Raw genomic sequence first — 21,864 nt, 5'->3', positions numbered from 1 at the left:
TAGCCTCATAGCCAGGGAGATATTACACCTAGCCAGTAGCCTCATAGCCAGGGAGATATTACACCTAGCCAGTAGCCTCACGGCCAGGGAGATATTACACCTAGCCAGTAGCCTCACGGCCAGGGAGATATTACACCTAGCCAGTAGCCTCACGGCCAGGGAGATATTACACCTAGCCAGTAGCCTCACGGCCAGGGAGATATTACACCTAGCCAGTAGCCTCACGGCCAGGGAGATATTACACCTAGCCAGTAGCCTCACGGCCAGGGAGATATTACACCTAGCCAGTATCCTCACAGCCAGGGAGATATTACACCTAGCCAGTAGCCTCACAGCCAGGGAGATATTACACCTAGCCAGTAGCACGTCAGCCAATACCACACACACCTACTATGGGCAGTATTCTTCAGGATTCGTGGTATAGCTAGTATAGTAGTTGTTCAGTGTAGTGTATCATCAGTCTTGTTGACTTGCTGTTCCGTGTGTATGTACAGCTGATATGCTCTACTGAAGACATCCATTCAGACCAGACAGGAAGTATCTCTGAGAGGATGCAGCTATCCTAGCTGTCACTCAGCTGTCATCTTTCATGATACGCTCCTATCCTCCCTGAAGTCTCTCCTACTCGTCTCCTCATCCTCCCCCTTTCTTCTCGTTTGTCTGTCTCTTTCCTCCCTGTTAGTGGGTGACTACTGAGCAGGAACAGATTGGAACCCTTGTTGCCGTGACGTCTGGAGGACATGTATTACAGCTTGTCAGACCTCTGATGTTATCTGGGTATTGTGTGTGTGCCGTTGATTGACAGGCTTCTCTTTCTTTGTTGCAGACGCCTTTGTGAACAGCCAGGAGTGGACCCTGAGCCGATCGGTACCAGAACTCAAAGTGGTGAGTCTGAAATTGGATACAAACGCTCCAGTGAGTCTTCTCCTGGACGTACATGTACACAGACCAGGAATGAGGTCAAAACTTGAAACAGAATAGAATTGCCTTCCTCTATATTCCATATTCTCTATATTCATGTAGGCATCTGAGGCAGTCTTCCTCTATATTCCATATTCTCTATATTCATGTATGCATCTGAGGCAGTCTTCCTCTATATTCCATATTCTCTATATTCATGTAGGCATCTGAGGCAGTCTTCCTCTGAAGATCTTCTCAGCTTTATCCACTGCAGCACAACCATTCTGATTATTACAAGCCAAAGTAGAAGACATGCAAAACCAGGAAACAGCCTCACTTCCCTGTTCTTCTTCCTCCCCCAGGGCATTGTGGGTAACCTGGCCAGTGGGAAGTCTGCGCTGGTTCACAGGTACCTGACAGGAACATACGTCCAGGAGGAATCTCCAGAAGGTAAGACCAGGGTGCTCTCTGCTGCTCACCACGTCTGTGTGTGTGTCTGTACCTGTGTGTGTCTGTACCAGTGTGTGTGTCTGTACCAGTGTGCGTGTCTGTACCAGTGTGCGTGTCTGTACCAGTGTGCGTGTCTGTACCAGTGTGCGTGTCTCTACCAGTGTGCGTGTCTGTACCGATGTGTGTCTGTACCTGTCAGTGGAGGACTCTGAAATGGCACCCTTTTCACTACTTTGTTTTAGGGCACTATATATAGGGAATAGGGTGCCGTTTCAGATGCAGATCATGTCTGTCAGTCGATAGCGGTGTGGTTGGTTAGGGAAAAGCTTCGTAGAAAGCCTTAATAAATTCACCAGGGTGCCGTGCTCATGCTGAAAACTTCTTGCCGCTACCAATCCCTGTAGCGGGATCATCTCCGTCTGCAACCGCTGAATAGCATAGCGCAACAGTCAAATAATATTACTAGAAAATATTCATATTCATGAAATCACAAGTGCAATATTTTGAAACACAGCTTAGCCTTTTGTAAATCACCCTGTCGTCTCAGATTTTGAAATTATGCTTTACAGCGAAAGCAATCCAAGCGTTTGTGTAAGTTTATCGATAGCCTAGCATAGGATTATGTACACTTAGCATCATGAAGCTTGGGCACGAAAATCAGAAAAGCAATCAAATTAACCGTTTACCTTTGATGATCTTCGGATGTTTTCACTCACGAGACTCCCAGTTACACAGCAATTGTTCCTTTTGTTCCATAAAGATTATTTTTATACCCAAAATACTGACATTTGTTTGTGGCGTTATATTCAGAAATCCACAGGAAAGAGCGGTCACGACAACGCAGACGGAAATTCCAAATAGTCTTCATAATGTCCACAGAAACATGTCAAACATTTTTTATAATCATTCCTCAGGTAGTTTTTAAAATATATATTTGATAATATATCAACCGAGTGTGTAGCTTTTTTCCATAACAGCGGGAGGAACAATGGCCGGTTTACTCAATTGTGCACCAACTCACTCTGAGAGCCCCCACCTCTCCACTTACGCAATGTGATCCTTCACGCTCATTTTTCAAAATGAAAGCCTGAAACTATGTCTAAAGACTGTTGACACCTTAGGGAAGCCACAGAAAAAGGAATCTGGTTGATATCCCTTTAAATGGAGGACAGGCACGCATAGGAACACAGAATAACACAAAATAAGAGGCTCTTCCTGATTGGATTATCCTCAGGCTTTCGCCTGCAATATCAGTTCTGTTATACCCACAGACAATATTTTGACAGTTTTGGAAACTTTAGTGTTTTCTATCCTAATCTGTCAATTATATGCAAATTCTAGCATCTGGTCATGAGAAATAGGCCGTTTACTTTGGGAACGTTATTTTTCCAAACATAAAAATAGTGCCACTAGCTTAAAGAGGTTGCTTAACCCAACTGCCCAGCTACAAGGAGCTGGAGAGAGCAGTATGTTAGTCCTGAAGCTAGTGTTCTCTCCCTGTTACCTCTCCTCAAGCTAAGCCTGAGGGGCTCCTCTCCTCCACACCAGGCTGCGTCTCAATAGTCCAGTGTCCTCTCCTCCACACCAGGCTGCGTCTCAATAGTCCAGTGTCCTCTCCTCCACTCCAGGCTGCATCTCAATAGTCCAGTGTCCTCTCCTCCACTCCAGGCTGCGTCTCAATAGTCCAGTGTCCTCTCCTCCACTCCAGGCTGCATCTCAATAGTCCAGTGTCCTCTCCTCCACTCCAGGCTGCATCTCAATAGTCCAGTGTCCTCTCCTCCACTCCAGGCTGCGTCTCAATAGTCCAGTGTCCTCTCCTCCACTCCAGGCTGCATCTCAATAGTCCAGTGTCCTCTCCTCCACTCCAGGCTGCGTCTCAATAGTCCAGTGTCCTCTCCTTCACTCCAGGCTGCGTCTCAATAGTCCAGTGTCCTCTCCTCCACACCAGGCTGTGTCTCAATAGTCCAGTGTCCTCCTTTAATCATCTCCTCTCCTCTTGTTCAGCTGCAGTAGTCTAAAAGAAGTGGACAGGTACCAGTCAGATACATGGCAGTCATCGCTCATCTGTCCTATTGCTTTCAGCTCTCCTGTGGCTTCATATCAATGCAGATGAAGGAAAGGAGATTGGGACAGGAAGTCACCAGACACTATTGAGATGCAGCCCTTCATGTAGCGGTAGCGTGTTAGCATCATCAGTTCAGTCCAGGCCCTGAGGAGACAGCCATACTCTGCATCCATTATTGAAGCTTAGAGGAGGCACCCTGCCAGCTCTGCTCGCCCACAGACGGGAACCCTCTCTACGCTCTACTTTCAGAGACCTCAGCATGTTAATATTTCAACACTGTGTAGAAAACGTTGCCTCATAAATTTACATTTGACATTTTAGTCATTTAGCAGTCGCTCTTATCCAGAGAGACTTAACCCCAATTGTTCCTTTAAGTGCCTTGCTCAAGGGCATATTGACATATTTTTGAAACCTAGTCGGCTCAGGGATTTGAAACCGCAACCTTTCGGTTACTGGCCCGATGGTCTTAACTGATAGCCTACCTGCCGCCCTGTAGATGGGTTTAGATAGTCTTATAGGGGAATAGCCTAGTAAATATTGAGACACCTATTGGAAGGTTTAACGTTTAAATGCAGGAGTAAAACTGAAGGATGATCTGTGTGTCCCACTGTATTTGTCTGTCAGTCACTCTTCATAGCTGCTGGCTTGAGTCTGTGCATGCCGGTGGCAGGCTAGGGAATATCCAAAAAGTCACTCTTCATAGCTGCTGGCTTGAGTCTGTGCATGCCGGTGGCAGGCTAGAGAATATCCAAAAAGTCACTCTTCATAGCTGCTGGCTTGAGTCTGTGCATGCCGGTGGCAGGCTAGGGAATATCCAAAAAGTCACTCTTCATAGCTGCTGGCTTGAGTCTGTGCATGCCGGTGGCAGGCTAGGGAATATCCAAAAAGTCACTCTTCATAGCTGCTGGCTTGAGTCTGTGCATGCCGGTGGCAGGCTAGGGAATATCCAAAAAGTCACTCTTCATAGCTGCTGGCTTGAGTCTGTGCATGCCGGTGGCAGGCTAGGGAATATCCAAAAAGTCACTCTTCATAGCTGCTGGCTTGAGTCTGTGCATGCCGGTGGCAGGCTAGGGAATATCCAAAAAGTCACTCTTCATAGCTGCTGGCTTGAGTCTGTGCATGCCGGTGGCAGGCTAGGGAATATCCAAAAAGTCACTCTTCATAGCTGCTGGCTTGAGTCTGTGCATGCCGGTGGCAGGCTAGGGAATATCCAAAAAGTCACTCTTCATAGCTGCTGGCTTGAGTCTGTGCATGCCGGTGGCAGGCTAGGGAATATCCAAAAAGTCACTCTTCATAGCTGCTGGCTTGAGTCTGTGCATGCCGGTGGCAGGCTAGGGAATATCCAAAAAGTCACTCTTCATAGCTGCTGGCTTGAGTCTGTGCATGCCGGTGGCAGGCTAGGGAATATCCAAAAAGTCACTCTTCATAGCTGCTGGCTTGAGTCTGTGCATGCCGGTGGCAGGCTAGGGAATATCCAAAAAGAAAAATGTCAACAACTCAACGGGTGTTTTTCGCTTCTTTGCCTCTTGATTATAACAGTCAGCTGCCAAGAGAAACACAATCCAGCATTTGAAGGCAGAATGTGTTTTAGCGAAGTTAAAACGACAAGCCTTCGGTCTTTGATCCAGGCAAATTCTTGGCACCGCCGCCCATCTAGGAAGTGTTTCCACCCAAAAGAACTCTGTCTCTTTGATATAGTTGTTCCATGACCAATGGCCTAACAAAAATAGAAAATCCCTGCTTGATCACACACGCTGTCTTAACCACCTATCTAAAAATGGATGCTCCCAAGACGGTCCCCAATTCTCCTGGAAATTGATTGAGTTGTAGGCTGCTGTAGTTGCTCCCAGGCCTATTCTTAGTGTGTAGACTGGAGTCTGCAGAGGGAATGGCAGCCAGTACTGACTGCTGTGGTGGTCTCTCTCAGGTCCTCTCAGACACACAGCGTATGAATGGACACATTATGATAGGTTATAGAACACCAACCCAAACACACCTGGCTGTTGTCACAACGTTCTCACAACGTCACCACAACGTGCTGGCTGCCATGTTAACACAACGTAAGGGCCCAATGTAGATAGCATAATGCAGGATAGTTGTGTGTGAGGTTATGGTAGGTCATGTGACATCAGACAGCGTCAGATGTGATTATAGCTACTAGGATCTGTTTAAAGACCTGCTCTTCTACCACCCACTGACTGGCCAGGGGTAATGTGCGATTGTGACATTCTATGTGATAACCCCACTGCACTCTCCCTACCCCCTCTCCTCTCACAGCTCTAGGCTGTACACTCAACCTGGGAGGCTTGGTTTTCTCTCTAGACTTTCTGACCTAGGGTGTCTGTCTGTCTGTCTCTGTCTCACTCTCTGTGTGTGTGTGTGTGTGTGTGTGTGTGTGTGTGTGTGTGTGTGTGTGTGTGTGTTTAATTTGAACTGAGAATATAACTTGCCTGCACCTTGGATTTGCTTTTATTTCCTCTCTTTGTTCTTGTCTGCATTTGTAACTAGCTGACGTGGATGCAGGTAACTATCCTCTTCTCTCATTCTGTCTGTGGCCCTTGTGGAATGTTTTCCTCTCTGCTTTAGGGTCTTACCATTTCACAGTAGCAGCTTGATAATAGGTCAGGTTGCCCATAATCATTCCAGATATCACCACAACAATGCATTCTGTATCTAAAGTGCTACTCTGAATGGCCACAAGCCAGGTATTTCCCACTTAGACGATCTAATGTGACAGTCAAACGAGCAGCTAGATGATGAACCTGAGGCTGATCAAGTTGCTGCTGTGCTAACATTTAGCTTGTAGCTTCACGTAGCTAACACTCTCCTTTTCACTCTGTCACTGTGTCTGTTGTTTCCTTTGTGGAGCCACAACTCACCCCTTCTCTATGTCACACACACACACACACACACACACACACACACACACACACACACACACACACACACTGAGCAGCTGACTCAGCAGAGAGCCAAGCCACAAAGCTGCACCAGCAGGTAGCCTAGTGGTTAGAGCGTTGGCCTAGTAACCAGCAGGTAGCCTAGTGGTTAGAGCGTTGGACTAGTAACCAGCAGGTAGCCTAGTGGTTAGAGCATTGGACTAGTAACCAGCAAGTAGCCTAGTGGTTAGAGCATTGGACTAGTAACCAGCAAGTAGCCTAGTGGTTAGAGAGTTGGACTAGTAACCAGCAGGTAGCCTAGTGGTTAGAGTGTTGGACTAGTAACCAGCAGGTAGTCTAGTGGTTAGAGTGTTGGGCCAGTAACCAGCAGGTAGCCTAGTGGTTAGAGCGTTGGGACGGCAGGTAGCCTAGTGGTTAGAGCGTTGGACTAGTAACCAGCAGGTAGCCTAGTGGTTAGAGCGTTGGGACGGCAGGTAGCCTAGTGGTTAGAGTGTTGGACTAGTAACCAGCAGGTAGCCTAGTGGTTAGAGCGTTGGACTAGTAACTAGCAGGTAGCCTAGTGGTTAGAGCATTGGACTAGTAACCAGCAGGTAGCCTAGTGGTTAGAGCGTTGGACTAGTAACCAGCAGGTAGCCTAGTGGTTAGAGCGTTGGACTAGTAACCAGCAGGTAGCCTAGTGGTTAGAGCGTTGGACTAGTAACCAGCAGGTAGCCTAGTGGTTAGAGTGTTGGAACGGCAGGTAGCCTAGTGTTTAGAGCGTTGGGCCATTAACCAGCAGGTAGCCTAGTGGTTAGTGCGTTGGGCCATTAACCAGCCTAGTGGTTAGAGCATTGGGCCATTAACCAGCAGGTAGCCTAGTGGTTAGAGCGTTGTGACGGCAGGTAGCCTAGTGGTTAGAGCGTTGGACTAGTAACCAGCAGGTAGCCCAGTGGTTAGAGCGTTGGACTAGTAACCAGCAGGTAGCCTAGTGGTTAGAGCGTTGGACTAGTAACCAGCAGGTAGCCTAGTGGTTAGAGCATTGGACTAGTAACCAGCAAGTAGCCTAGTGGTTAGAGAGTTGGACTAGTAACCAGCAGGTAGCCTAGTGGTTAGAGCGTTGGACTAGTAACCAGCAGGTAGCCTAGTGGTTAGAGTGTTGGACTAGTAACCAGCAGGTAGCCTAGTGGTTAGAGCGTTGGACTAGTAACCAGCAGGTAGCCTAGTGGTTAGTGCGTTGGACTAGTAACTAAATCAAATCAAATTTTATTTGTCACATACACATGGTTAGCAGATGTTAATGCGAGTGTAGCGAAATGCTTGTGCTTCTAGTTCCGACAATGCAGTAATAACCAACAAGTAATCTAACTAACAATTCCAAAACTACTGTCTTGTACACAGTGTGAGGGGATAAAGAATATGTACATAAGGATATATGAATGAGTGATGGTACAGAGCAGCATAGGCAGGTACAGTAGATGGTATCGAGTACAGTATATACATATGAGATGAGTATGTAAACAAAGTGGCATAGTTAAAGTGGCTAGTGATACATGTACTACATAAGGATACAGTCGATGATATAGAGTACAGTATATACGTATGCATATGAGATGAATAATGTAGGTTAAGTAACATTATATAAGGTAGCATTGTTTAAAGTGGCTAGTGATATATTTACATCATTTCCCATCAATTCCCATTATTAAAGTGGCTGGAGTTGAGTCAGTGTCAGTGTGTTGGCAGCAGCCACTCAATGTTAGTGGTGGCTGTTTAACAGTCTGATGGCCTTGAGATAGAAGCTGTTTTTCAGTCTCTCGGTCCCAGCTTTGATGCACCTGTACTGACCTCGCCTTCTGGATGATAGCGGGGTGAACAGGCAGTGGCTCGGATGGTTGATGTCCTTGATGATCTTTATGGCCTTCCTGTGACATCGGGTGGTGTAGGTGTCCTGGAGGGCAGGTAGTTTGCCCCCGGTGATGTGTTGTGCAGACCTCACTACCCTCTGGAGAGCCTTACGGTTGAGGGCGGAGCAGTTGCCGTACCAGGCGGTGATACAGCCCGCCAGGATGCTCTCGATTGTGCATCTGTAGAAGTTTGTGAGTGCTTTTGGTGACAAGCCGAATTTCTTCAGCCTCCTGAGGTTGAAGAGGCGCTGCTGCGCCTTCTTCACAATGCTGTCTGTGTGAGTGGACCAATTCAGTTTGTCTGTGATGTGTATGCCGAGGAACTTAAAACTTGCTACCCTCTCCACTACTGTTCCATCGATGTGGATAGGGGGGTGTTCCCTCTGCTGTTTCCTGAAGTCCACAATCATCTCCTTAGTTTTGTTGACGTTGAGTGTGAGGTTATTTTCCTAACACCACACTCCGAGGGCCCTCACCTCCTCCCTGTAGGCCGTCTCGTCGTTGTTGGTAATCAAGCCTACCACTGTTGTGTCGTCCGCAAACTTGATGATTGAGTTGGAGGCGTGCGTGGCCACGCAGTCGTGGGTGAACAGGGAGTACAGGAGAGGGCTCAGAACGCACCCTTGTGGGGCCCCAGTGTTGAGGATCAGCGGGGAGGAGATGTTGTTGCCTACCCTCACCACCTGGGGGCGTGGTGGTAGCAGGTAGCCTAGTGGTTAGAGCATTGGACTAGTAACCAGCAGGTAGCCTAGTGGTTAGAGCGTTGGACTAGTAACCAGCAGGTAGCCTAGTGGTTAGAGCGTTGGACTAGTAACCAGCTGGTAGCCTAGTGGTTAGAGCGTTGGACTAGTAACCAGCAGGTGGCCTAGTGGTTAGAGTGTTGGAACGGCAGGTAGCCTAGTGGTTAGAGCGTTGGGCCATTAACCAGCAGGTAGCCTAGTGGTTAGAGCGTTGGACTAGTAACCAGCAGGTAGCCTAGTGGTTAGTGCGTTGGGCCATTAACCAGCAGGTAGCCTAGTGGTTAGAGCGTTGGACTAGTAACCAGCAGGTAGCCTAGTGGTTAGAGTGTTGGAACGGCAGGTAGCCTAGTGTTTAGAGCGTTGGGCCATTAACCAGCAGGTAGCCTAGTGGTTAGAGCGTTAGACTAGTAACCAGCAGGTAGCCTAGTGGTTAGAGCGTTGGACTAGTAACCCGCAGGTAGCCTAGTGGTTAGAGCGTTGGACTAGTAACCAGCAGGTAGCCTAGTGGTTAGAGCGTTGGACTAGTAACCAACCAGCTGGTAGCCTAGTGGTTAGAGCGTTGGACTAGTAACCAACCAGCTGGTAGCCTAGTGGTTAGAGCGTTGGACTAGTAACCAACCAGCTGGTAGCCTAGTGGTTAGAGCGTTGGACTAGTAACCAGCAGGTAGCCTAGTGGTTAGAGCGTTGGACTAGTAACCAGCAGGTAGCTTAGTGGTTAGAGTGTTGGGCCAGTAACCGAAATGTTGCTAGATGGAATTCCCGAGCTGACAAGGTAAAAATCAGCCTTTCTGTCCCTGAACAAGGCAGTTAACCCACTGTTCCCCTGTAGGCTGTCATTAAAAATAAGAATTTGTTCTTCACTGACCTGCCTAGTTAAATAAAGTTTAAATAAATGTAAAATATATATATATATATAAAATGAGGATTTTCTCTGCATACAAATATGAGGGTGTGTGTATTTTGGTGTATATGCATATTTATTATTAGGGATTTTCCACACATGTTCTTATTTTTCCTGCATGGATGGACTCCACTTGGAGCTGCTTGGAGAGCAGAGAGGCCCTCTCTCTTCAAGAGGTCCTCGCCAGAGCGCTCTAAATACCCACCAGCCTTCAGTCTATAACCGGACTGTGCCCCCGCCACCTCTTTCCTCCCCTATGCCCCACCCAGCCCTTCGCCAATCTCCCCCCTGAGCAAATTGGAGTGGGCTTCCTTCCAGAACCCCACAGCTGGAAAAAGAGCTGGAAAAAGACTTTGGGAAAAGCTGCTGCTGTGTGGTGCTGGCTGACTGACTGACTGACCCATGGCCTAGCCTCTTCCTGTTCCCCTGACACACACACACACACACACACACACACACACACACACACACACACACACACACACACACACACACACACACACACACACAGCCAGTTAACCATGTCATTATGGGTTCCCTGCCTGGCCTGGCTCACATTCCAACTCCCAAACACCACAGATATGGTTAGCAGCAGCTCACACACTTAAGACCTGAGCTGTATTAGATGGTATTTTTGACAGTTAAACGCTGTGGAAGTTGACAGGTTGCTTATCACTTTATTTTTAAACATTTTTTGTGTGTAAAAGTGCTCTTCATGCCATGCACACTAAGTTCCCTATAACTTGGGGATGCAATGTCTTGCTGTAGGAGACAGACCACTCTACAGTGTGTTGGTGTTTCTACTTTAAGGGGTGCTAGACTGATGGTCAGTATCTTTAACCAGGGAGTAAACCCCTGTGTTGTCCCCCTGTGGGTCGAGGGAGTCAGACAGGGTTTTGCAGAAGGTTGATGATGATGATGATGACTCCAAGGTTAGGTCTCAGTGTGCGACACATTCTGCGCAGTGTGTTCAGTCTGTCCCGGGCCTGGCCCCCTTATCTCTCTACATCATCTCTCTACATCATCTCTCTACATCTCCCCTTCTTCATCTCTCTCTCTTCATCTCTCTACATCTCCCTCTCCCTTCATCTCTCTCTCTTCATCTCTCTACATCTCCCTCTCTCTCTTCATCTCTCTACATCTCCCTCTCTCTCTCCATCTCTCTACATCTCCCTCTCTCTCTCCATCTCTACATCTCCCTCACTCTCTTCATCTCTCTACATCTCCCTCTCTCTCTTCATCTCTCTACATCTCCCTCTCTCTCTTCATCTCTCTACATCTCCCTCTCTCTCTTCATCTCTCTACATCTCCCTCTCTCTCTTCATCTCTCTACATCTCCCTCTCTCTCTTCATCTCTCTACATCTCTCTCTTCATCTCTCTACATCTCCCTCTCTCTCTTCATCTCTCTACATCTCCCTCTCTCTCTTCATCTCTCTACATCTCCCTCTCTCTCTTCATCTTTCTCTACATCTCCCTCTCTCTCTTCATCTTTCTCTTCATCTCCCTCTCTCTCTTCATCTCTCTACATCTCCCTCTCCCTTCATATCTCTCCCTTCATATCTCTCCCTTCATCTCTCTCTCTTCATCTCCCTCTCTCTTCATCTCCCTCTCTCTCTTCATCTCCCTCTCTCTTCATCTCCCTCTCTCTCTTCATCTCTCTACATCTCCCTCTCCCTTCATATCTCTCCCTTCATATCTCTCCCTTCATCTCTCTCTCTTCATCTCCCTCTCTCTTCATCTCCCTCTCTCTCTTCATCTCCCTCTCTCTTCATCTCCCTCTCTCTCTTCATCTCTCTACATCTCCCTCTCCCTTCATATCTCTCCCTTCATATCTCTCCCTTCATCTCCCTCTCTCTTCATCTCCCTCTCTCTCTTCATCTCTCTACATCTCCCTCTCCCTTCATATCTCTCTCTTCATCTCTCTTCATCTCCCTCTCTCTACATCTCTCTCTCTTCATCTCCCTCTCTCTACATCTCTCTCTCTTCACCTCTCTCTCTTCACCTCTCTCTCTTCACCTCTCTCTCTTCACCACTCTCTTCATCTCCCTCTCTCTTCATCTCCCTTTCTCTTCACCTTTCTCTCTCTCCATCTCTCCCTCTCTCTTCATCTTTCCCTCTCCATCTCTCCCTCTCTCTTCATCTCCCTCTCTCTTCATCTCTCTCTCTCTCTTCTCCTTTCTCTCTCTCCATCTCTCCCTCTCTCTTCATCTCTCCCTCTCCATCTCTCCCTCTCCATCTCTCCCTCTCCATCTCTCCCTCTCCATCTCTCCCTCTCCATCTCTCCCTCTCTCTTCATCTCCCTCTCTCTTCATCTCCTTCTCTCTTCATCTCTCTCTCTCTTCATCTCTCTCTCTTCATCTCCCTCTCTTTTCATCTCTCTCTCCATCGCTCTTTCTCTCCATCTCCCTCTCTTTTCATCTCTCTCTCTCTCCATCGCTCTCTCTCTCTTCATCTCCCTCTCCCTTCATCTTTCTGCATCTCTCTCCCTCTCTTCATCTCCCTCTCCCTTCATCTCTCCATCTCTCTCCCTCTCTTCATCCCCCTCTCTCTTCATCCCCCTCTCTCTTCATCCCCCTCTCTTCGTCTCCCCCTCTCTTCATCGCTCTCTTCATCTCTCTCTCCCTCTCTCTCCCTCTCTCTTCATCTCTCTCTCCTTCATCTCCCTCTCTCTTCATCTCCCTCTCTCTTCATCTCCCTCTCTCTTCATCTCCCTCTCTCTTCATCTCTCTCTCCCTCTCCATCTCTCTCTCCTTCATCTCTCTCTCTCTCTTTATCTCTCTCTCTCTTCATCTCTCTCTCTCTCTTTATCTCTCTCTCTCTCCATCTCTCTCCCTCTCGTCCCCCTCTCTCTTCGTCCCCCTCTCTTTTCGTCTCCCTCTCTCTTCATCTCTCTCTCCCTCTCTTCATCTCTCTCTCCCTCTCTCTTCATCACTCTCTCCCTCTCTTCATCTCTCCATCTCTCTCTCTCTCTATCTCTCTCTCTCTCTCTCCCCCCCAGTGCAGGCAGATCGTTAGATGTCAGTAATGCTGTGCTACATGACACTACTCCCAGAGGTCTTAGTACCCCTGGTTGGGGACCATAGCGCTACATGACACTCCAATAGGCTGGCTCCCCTAGGCTGGCTCCCCTAGGCTGGCTCCCCTAGGCTGGCTCCCCTAGGCTGGCTCCCCTAGGCTGGCTCCCCAAGGCTGGCTCCCCAAGGCTGGCTCCCCTAGGATGGCACCCCAAGGCTGCTTAAGCCCCGGGACAGGAAAGTACTTTACCACTCCCCCCCTTGGTCACGGCCCATGCCCTCTGACCTTTCCATCTGAGGCCAAGGTTCATAGGTCAGCCTCAGAGCATCTAGGCCAGAGAAGAGTTGAAGGTCATATTGTGAGAGGACATCATTCTAACAGGTCTCACAGATGAAACATGTTTTTCTGAGGAATGACCTGCTGACACACACACACACACACACACCACTGTCATCTCTGTGTGTGGTTTACCTGTATAGCAGCATTCCTCTCATTCTCCTGTGGGTAGTCATTATCACCATCTAGTCCTAGACGGCTGACATCCTCAGTGTGTGTGTGTGTCTTTCCATTGATCATGTCTCCTTCTCACTACCATTACCTCATCAAAACATTTTTACTACGCATTTATTACATCATCAACAGTTAGTTGAATTCACTCTCGCTGCTCTAACTCTATATAGCTATCCTGCTGAGATATCAACAGATGAAATGTGACATTGGACTAAAAGCTACGTGTGTTTAGTTATACTGTGGTTACTCATGTTGTATTTGATCCGTCTCCATGTTAGTCCCTCTCCTCTCTCTCATGCTGTGTGTTGTTCCTGCAGGGGGCCGTTTTAAGAAGGAGATAGTGGTGGACGGACAGAGCAACCTACTGCTCATCAGAGATGAAGGGGGCCCCCCAGAGGCTCAGGTTGGTATTACAGCTGTATTAACATGTACAGGGTTGCCTGTAAACAGATGTAGTCCGAGAGTAAAACTTCACTTTAATGGACATTCTCTGTTGATCACCCTTTTTAATCCAGAACTAGTTTTATTCAAATAAAATGTTATTGGTCACATGCACATGGTTAGCAGATGTTAATGCGAGTGTAGCAAAATGCTTGTGCTTCTAGTTCCGACAGTAATATCCAATGGGTAATCTAACCTAACAATTTCACAACAACTACCTTATACACACAAGTGTAAAGGGATAAAGAATATGTACATAAAGATATATGAAGGAGTGATGGTACAGAACGGCATAGGCAAGATGCAGTAGATGGTATAGAGTACAGTATATACATATGAGATGAGTAATGTAGGGTATGTAAACAAAGTGGCATAGTTTAAAGTGGCTAGTGATCCATGTATTACATAAAGATGCAGTAGATGATATAGAGTACAGTATATACATATACACATGAGATGGGTAATGTGGGGTATGTAAACAGTATATTAAGTGGCATTGTTTAAAGTGGCTAGTGATACATTTTTTACATCAATTCCCATTATTAAAGTGGCTGGAGTTGAGTCAGTATGTTGGCATCAGCCACTCAATGTTAGTGGTGGCTGTTTAACAGTCTGATTGCCTTGAGATAGAAGCTGTTTTTCAGTCTCTCGGTCCCTGCTTTGATGCACCTGTACTGACCTCGCCTTCTGGATGATAGCGGGGTGAACAGGCAGTGGCTCGGGTTGTTGTTGTCCTTGATGATCTTTATGGCCTTCCTGTGACATCTGGTGGTGTAGGTGTCCTGGAGGGCAGGTAGTTTGCCCCCGGTGATGCGTTGTGCAGACCTCACTACCCTCTGGAGAGCCCTGCGTTTGTTTGGCGGAGCAGTTGCCGTACCAGGCGGTGATACAGCCCGACAGGATGCTCTCGATTGTGCATCTGTAGAAGTTTGTGAGTGTTTTTGGTGACAAGCCGAATTTCTTCAGCCTCCTGAGGTTGAAGAGGCGCTGCTGCACCTTCTTCACAATGCTGTCTGTGTGGGTGGACCAATTCAGTTTGTCCGTGATGTGTATGCCGAGGAACTAAAAACTTGCTACCCTCTCCACTACTGTCCCGTCGATGTGGATAGGGGGGTGCTCCCTCTGCTGTTTCCTGAAGTCCACAATCATCTCCTTAGTTTTGTTGACGTTGAGTGTGAGGTTATTTTCCTGACACCACACTCCGAGGGCCCTCACCACACATGCAGTCTGAACTACTAACCCCAGTTAAAACTACAATCCTTATTAGAAACACTATCAAAGCGTAGCCCCTGTTCTGGTAAAACGCTGAGGGGTGGAGCTGGAGAAATGTTATCACTCAACTTCATAGACCGTGAAACAAGCTAGTATTTAGGTTTCTGATGGGCTACGACTGTGGAACTAAGCTCATGAGGCAAGTTATATTCTTCAAGAATCAATGTGTGTATGTATGTATGTGTATATATATATATATATATATATATATATATATACACACACATATATATATATATATGTGTATATGTGTATGTGTGTGTGTGTGTGTGTGTGTGTGTGTATATATATATATATATACACATATCTATCATTAATTTAGAAGTGTATATATATATATATACAGTGCCTTGCGAAAGTATTCGGCCCCCTTGAACTTTGCGACCTTTTGCCACATTTCAGGCTTCAAACATAAAGATATAAAACTGTATTTTTTTGTGAAGAATCAACAACAAGTGGGACACAATCATGAAGTGGAACGACATTTATTGGATATTTCAAACTTTTTTAACAAATCAAAAACTGAAAAATTGGGCGTGCAAAATTATTCAGCCCCTTTACTTTCAGTGCAGCAAACTCTCTCCAGAAGTTCAGTGAGGATCTCTGAATGATCCAATGTTGACCTAAATGACTAATGATGATAAATACAATCCACCTGTGTGTAATCAAGTCTCCGTATAAATGCACCTGCACTGTGATAGTCTCAGAGGTCCGTTAAAAGCGCAGAGAGCATCATGAAGAACAAGGAACACACCAGGCAGGTCCGAGATACTGTTGTGAAGAAGTTTAAAGCCGGATTTGGATACAAAAAGATTTCCCAAGCTTTAAACATCCCAAGGAGCACTGTGCAAGCGATAATATTGAAATGGAAGGAGTATCAGACCACTGCAAATCTACCAAGACCTGGCCGTCCCTCTAAACTTTCAGCTCATACAAGGAGAAGACTGATCAGAGATGCAGCCAAGAGGCCCATAATTACTCTGGATGAACTGCAGAGATCTACAGCTGAGGTGGGAGACTCTGTCCATAGGACAACAATCAGTCGTATATTGCACAAATCTGGCCTTTATGGAAGAGTGGCAAGAAGAAAGCCATTTCTTAAAGATATCCATAAAAAGTGTCGTTTAAAGTTTGCCACAAGCCACCTGGGAGACACACCAACCATGTGGAAGAAGGTGCTCTGGTCAGATGAAACCAAAATTGAACTTTTTGGCAACAATGCAAAACGTTATGTTTGGCGTAAAAGCAACACAGCTGAACACACCATCCCCACTGTCAAACATGGTGGTGGCAGCATCATGGTTTGGGCCTGCTTTTCTTCAGCAGGGACAGGGAAGATGGTTAAAATTGATGGGAAGATGGATGGAGCCAAATACAGGACCATTCTGGAAGAAAACCTGATAGAGTCTGCAAAAGACCTGAGACTGGGATGGAGATTTGTCTTCCAACAAGACAATGATCCAAAACATAAAGCAAAATCTACAATGGAATGGTTCAAAAATAAACATATCCAGGTGTTAGAATGGCCAAGTCAAAGTCCAGACCTGAATCCAATCGAGAATCTGTGGAAAGAACTGAAAACTGCTGTTCACAAATGCTCTCCATCCAACCTCACTGAGCTCGAGCTGTTTTGCAAGGAGGAATGGGAAAAAATGTCAGTCTCTCGATGTGCAAAACTGATAGAGACATACCCCAAGCGACTTACAGCTGTAATCGCAGCAAAAGGTGGCGCTACAAAGTATTAACTTAAGGGGGCCGAATAATTTTGCACGCCCAATTTTTCAGTTTTTGATTTGTTAAAAAAGTTTGAAATATCCAATAAATGTCGTTCCACTTGATGATTGTGTCCCACTTGTTGTTGATTCTTCACAAAAAAATACAGTTTTATATCTTTATGTTTGAAGCCTGAAATGTGGCAAAAGGTCGCAAAGTTCAAGGGGGCCGAATACTTTCGCAAGGCACTGTATATAGACATATATATATATATATATATACACATATCTATCATTAATTTAGAAGTCCAAAAATAGATGTAGCAACTAAGGATTCTAGCTTTAACCTTACTGTCCTTGTCTCTTTCTCACATAATTCTGTTCTCTCGCTCTCTCACTTTCACCCCTCTCTCTTCCTCTGTCTCTCTCCAGTTTGCCCTGTGGGTGGATGCAGTGATATTTGTGTTCAGTCTGGAGGATGAGATCAGTTTCCAGACAGTCTACCATTACTACAGCCGCATGGCTAACTACCGAAACACTGCTGAGGTACCTCTGGTGTTGGTGGGGACGCAAGGTGAGACACACACACACTGGCACGCAGAGACAAACGCACACACACACACACACACACTGGCACGCAGAGACACTGACACACACACACACACACACACACACACACACACTGGCACGCAGAGACACACGCACACTGGCACGCACACACACACACACACACACACACACACTGGCATGCAGAGACACACACACACCCGCACGCAGAGAGACACACACACACACACACACACACACACACACACACACACACACTGGCACGCAGAGATACACACACACACATACACTGGCATGCAGAGACACACACACACTGGCACGCAGAGACACACACACACACACACACACACACACTGGCACGCAGAGACACACACACATAGTTCTATACACCTTCTATAAACATAGTTCTATAAACATAGTTCTATAAACATAGTTCTATACACATAGTTCTATACACATAGTTCTATACACGTTCTTGCATCTTTTCTCCAGCTGTGTGAAACCCCTTCCTTGGAGTGTCACTGCCACCTAACGCCTGTTTGTAATTACTGCAATAAAACATGCACTTCCTTTCTATCAGCACTAGAGGGCGCCACATGATTGACTATTTCTGTGATTGCAGATGCTATCAGCTCAGCCAATCCCCGGGTCATCGATGACACGCGAGCACGCAAGCTGTCCAATGACCTGAAGCGCTGCACCTACTATGAGACGTGTGCCACCTACGGCCTCAATGTGGAACGGGTCTTCCAGGACGGTAAGACTACTCCACCAGAGATGTTATCGAAAACTAAGATAACCCACCTTTTGAGTTGTCTGTTCTAACTCAACAATAACTGTAGTTCATGGATTCATCTTTCATTCAACACAACTTAGATACAGGAAGTAGGGAGACAGACTTATGAGAATAAAAACACATTTTAGAATGTGTTTATGCAGATTAAATGTTTCTCACAGGTTGTGGTTTAATTTGAAGTAGCAATTATCAGTCATAAAATACAGTTGGTCAGCTGACCCCACCACCTGTAATTCATACATCTCTACAGTGTGCAGCCAAATACATACATACATACATACATACATACAGCTGGTCAGCTGACCCCACCACCTGTAATTCATACATCTCTACAGTGTGCAGCCAAATACATACATACATACATACAGCTGGTCAGCTGACCCCACCACCTGTAATTCATACATCTCTACAGTGTGCAGCCAAATACATACATACATACATACAGCTGGTCAGCTGACCCCACCACCTGTAATTCATACATCTCTACAGTGTGCAGCCAAATACATACATACATAAATACAGCTGGTCAGCTGACCCCACCACCTGTAATTCATACATCTCTACAGTGTGCAGCCAAATACATACATACATACATACATACAGCTGGTCAGCTGAACCCACCACCTGTAATTCATACATCTCTACAGTGTGCAGCCAAATACATACATACATACATACAGCTGGTCAGCTGACCCCACCACCTGTAATTCATACATCTCTACAGTGTGCAGCCAAATACATACATACATACATAAATACAGCTGGTCAGCTGACCCCACCACCTGTAATTCATACATCTCTACAGTGTGCAGCCAAAGCTCCTTCCTTCCTGTATGAAGACATGAGGGGAAACAAGGTGACATTCACCCTGATGACGGCCGTTTGCTTGGTGTTAATCATCTGTCCATGAACTATTAAATGGGCTTCTCACCGATTTAGCCGAAGAGAACCGCAATTACATTTTATAATACAGGGAGGGGAGCAGGCTGAGTCACAAGGTCCCTCTTATGGACAGCGGCGCCCAGTCCAGCAGCACCAGCCATTCGCTGGCCATGTCACATGATCTCAACCAGCATGGAGAAATACATAAAGCACATGTTGAGGACTGAGAGGGAGAGGATGGTTCCAGACATATGGCTGACCTGTGACTCCAACATATATATGGCTGTTCTTGGACTGCCTTTACCCCTGAGAAATATGACTGACCTTTCATTCCCTCTTACACCAAGAAATATCCAGTTTCTTCATTAAAGTCTCCATAAAAAGTATGAGAAGGTCTGCACTCACTACTGTAAGTCTCTCTGGATAAGAGCGTCTGATAAATGACTCATGTCAGAATGTCTCCTTGAAGCCACCATGCCCTGGTGTCCACAGTGTTATCTAGCTAGGTGCTGTTCACAATGGACCTGTGTGGTCTATAGTAGCTTGTTGGAGGTGATGTCTTCTAGAAGAGTCTACACTATACTACTATAGTAGTCACCCGTGTTAATACCAAGTAGGAGCCCTGCTCCAGTAAGAGTCAATCCTGAGGCTGTTCTGCTATATCACCTATATTAATCACCACGCTGTAACTCGTTAATAAAGGGGGAGCTGGGGCAGGGCATGGGCCCAGCTAGGCTGGAATTAGTGAAATATATGGCATGCAATCAGTGGCTCATTACCAGCCCCCGATACACCAAATCATCCTCCACAAAGTCTCTCTGTGTGTGTCTCTCTGTGTGTGTGTGTCTCTGTGCGTCTCTCTCTCTCTCTCTCTCTCTCTGTGTGCGTCTCTCTCTGTGTGTGTCTCTCTCTCTCTCTCTCTCTCTCTCTCTCTTTTCTCTCTCTCTGTGTGCGTCTCTCTCTCTGTGTGCGTCTCTCTCTCTCTGTGTGTGTCTCTCTGTGTGTGTGTGTGTGTGTCTCTGTGTGTGTCTCTCTGTGCGTCTCTCTCTCTCTCTCTCTCTCTCTCTGTGTGCGTCTCTCTCTCTGTGTGCGTTTCTCTCTCTCTGTGTGCGTCTCTCTCTCTCTGTGTGCGTCTCTCTCTCTCTGTGTGCGTCTCTCTCTCTCTGTGTGCGTCTCTCTCTCTGTGTGCGTCTCTCTCTCTCTGTGTGCGTCTCTCTCTCTCTGTGTGCGTCTCTCTCTCTCTCTCTGTGTGCGTCTCTCTCTCTCTCTCTGTGTGCGTCTCTCTCTCCCTCTGTGTGCGTGTCTCTCTCTCTCTCTGTGTGCGTGTCTCTCTCTCTGTGTGCGTGTCTCTCTCTCTCTCTGTGTGCGTGTCTCTCTCTCTCTGTGTGTGTGTGTCTCTGTGTGTGTCTCTCTCTCTCTGTGTGTGTCTCTCTCTCTCTCTGTGTGTCTCTCTGTGTGTGTCTCTCTCTGTGTGTGTGTGTGTGTCTCTCTGTGTGTCTCTCTCTCTGTGTGTGTCTCTAGTCTGCTGGAATCATTGCTGTTTTATTTCCACTTGTATCACAAAATGCTATTTTCTGTAACCAAGAATGTGGATTTTGAAATGATTCATCATGAAATGAATTAAATATCTGGTAAATATGATAAATCTAAAACACATAATGACCACTGTGGGTCCAAGTGAGAGAACGTTGTCATTACATTGACTGACCACTAGAGAGCAGTAGGTGAATACACATGAAGACTGTTGTGATCTCTTCAGACCAGCTTTTCTGTGGAGCCCTGCTGCTGTAGATCTGAAAGTCTCTTTCAATATGACTACTGATGCTCTGTTTTCAGACATGATCAAATGTAAGACATTTACTATCGTTTTTGCATTATGCACTTGAAATCAGACTACGTGGTGTTTCCAACCTGAATCCATCGATAGATGGTTTGAAACCCCAGAGTAAAAGAGCTCTCAGTGGATTTACAAGTCGTTTAGAAGTGGTTTGGGGTGTGAGTGATAGACTGACAGACAGCAGCCTCCAGACTGACAGACAGCAGCCTCCAGACTGACAGACAGCAGCCTCCAGACTGGCAGCCTCCAGACTGACAGACAGCAGCCTCCAGACTGACTGACAGCAGCCTCCAGACTGACTGACAGCAGCTTCCAGACTGACAGACAGCAGCCTCCAGACTGACAGACAGCAGCCTCCAGACTGACAGACAGCAGCCTCCAGACTGACAGACAGCAGCCTCCAGACTGACAGACAGCAGCCTCCAGACTGACTGACTGACAGCAGCCTCCAGACTGACTGACTGACGGCAGCCTCCAGACTGACTGACTGACGGCAGCCTCCAGACTGACTGACTGACGGCAGCCTCCAGACTGACTGACTGACGGCAGCCTCCAGACTGACTGACTGACGGCACCTTCCAGACTGACTGACTGACGGCAGCCTCCAGACTGACTGACTGACGGCAGCCTCCAGACTGACTGACTGACGGCAGCCTCCAGACTGACTGACTGACGGCAGCCTCCAGACTGACTGACTGACGGCAGCCTCCAGACTGACTGACTGACGGCAGCCTCCAGACTGACTGACTGACGGCAGCCTCCAGACTGACTGACTGACGGCAGCCTCCAGACTGACTGACTGACGGCAGCCTCCAGACTGACTGACTGACGGCAGCCTCCAGACTGACTGACTGACAGCAGCCGACTGACTGACTGACTGGACTGACTGACTGACAGCAGCCTCCAGACTGACTGACAGACAGCAGCCGACTGACTGACTGACAGACAGCAGCCGACTGACTGACTGACAGACAGCAGCCGACTGACTGACT

The 21,864-nt window shown here is 47.0% G+C and overlaps 1 protein-coding gene across 1 annotated transcript in view; it reads left to right on the top strand.

The window, feature by feature from the left end:
- Positions 1–18,114, top strand: part of LOC139395886 (arf-GAP with GTPase, ANK repeat and PH domain-containing protein 2-like) — a gene marked incomplete at its 3' end in the record, with an annotated part of 62,711 nt that extends 44,597 nt beyond the window's left edge. The window contains exons 2-7 of the mRNA XM_071143200.1: positions 827–885; positions 1,263–1,350; positions 5,924–5,938; positions 13,683–13,768; positions 17,223–17,364; positions 17,980–18,114. Coding sequence (XP_070999301.1) covers positions 827–885; positions 1,263–1,350; positions 5,924–5,938; positions 13,683–13,768; positions 17,223–17,364; positions 17,980–18,114 — 525 coding nt within the window. The remainder of the gene's footprint in view (positions 1–826; positions 886–1,262; positions 1,351–5,923; positions 5,939–13,682; positions 13,769–17,222; positions 17,365–17,979) is intronic.
- Positions 18,115–21,864: the final 3,750 nt, after the last annotated feature.

This window comes from Oncorhynchus clarkii, unplaced genomic scaffold (genome assembly GCF_045791955.1).
Source record: "Oncorhynchus clarkii lewisi isolate Uvic-CL-2024 unplaced genomic scaffold, UVic_Ocla_1.0 unplaced_contig_188_pilon_pilon, whole genome shotgun sequence".
Taxonomy (NCBI): domain Eukaryota; kingdom Metazoa; phylum Chordata; class Actinopteri; order Salmoniformes; family Salmonidae; genus Oncorhynchus; species Oncorhynchus clarkii.
Note: the sequence above shows the minus strand (reverse complement) of the source record. Positions and strands in the feature narration are given on the sequence as shown.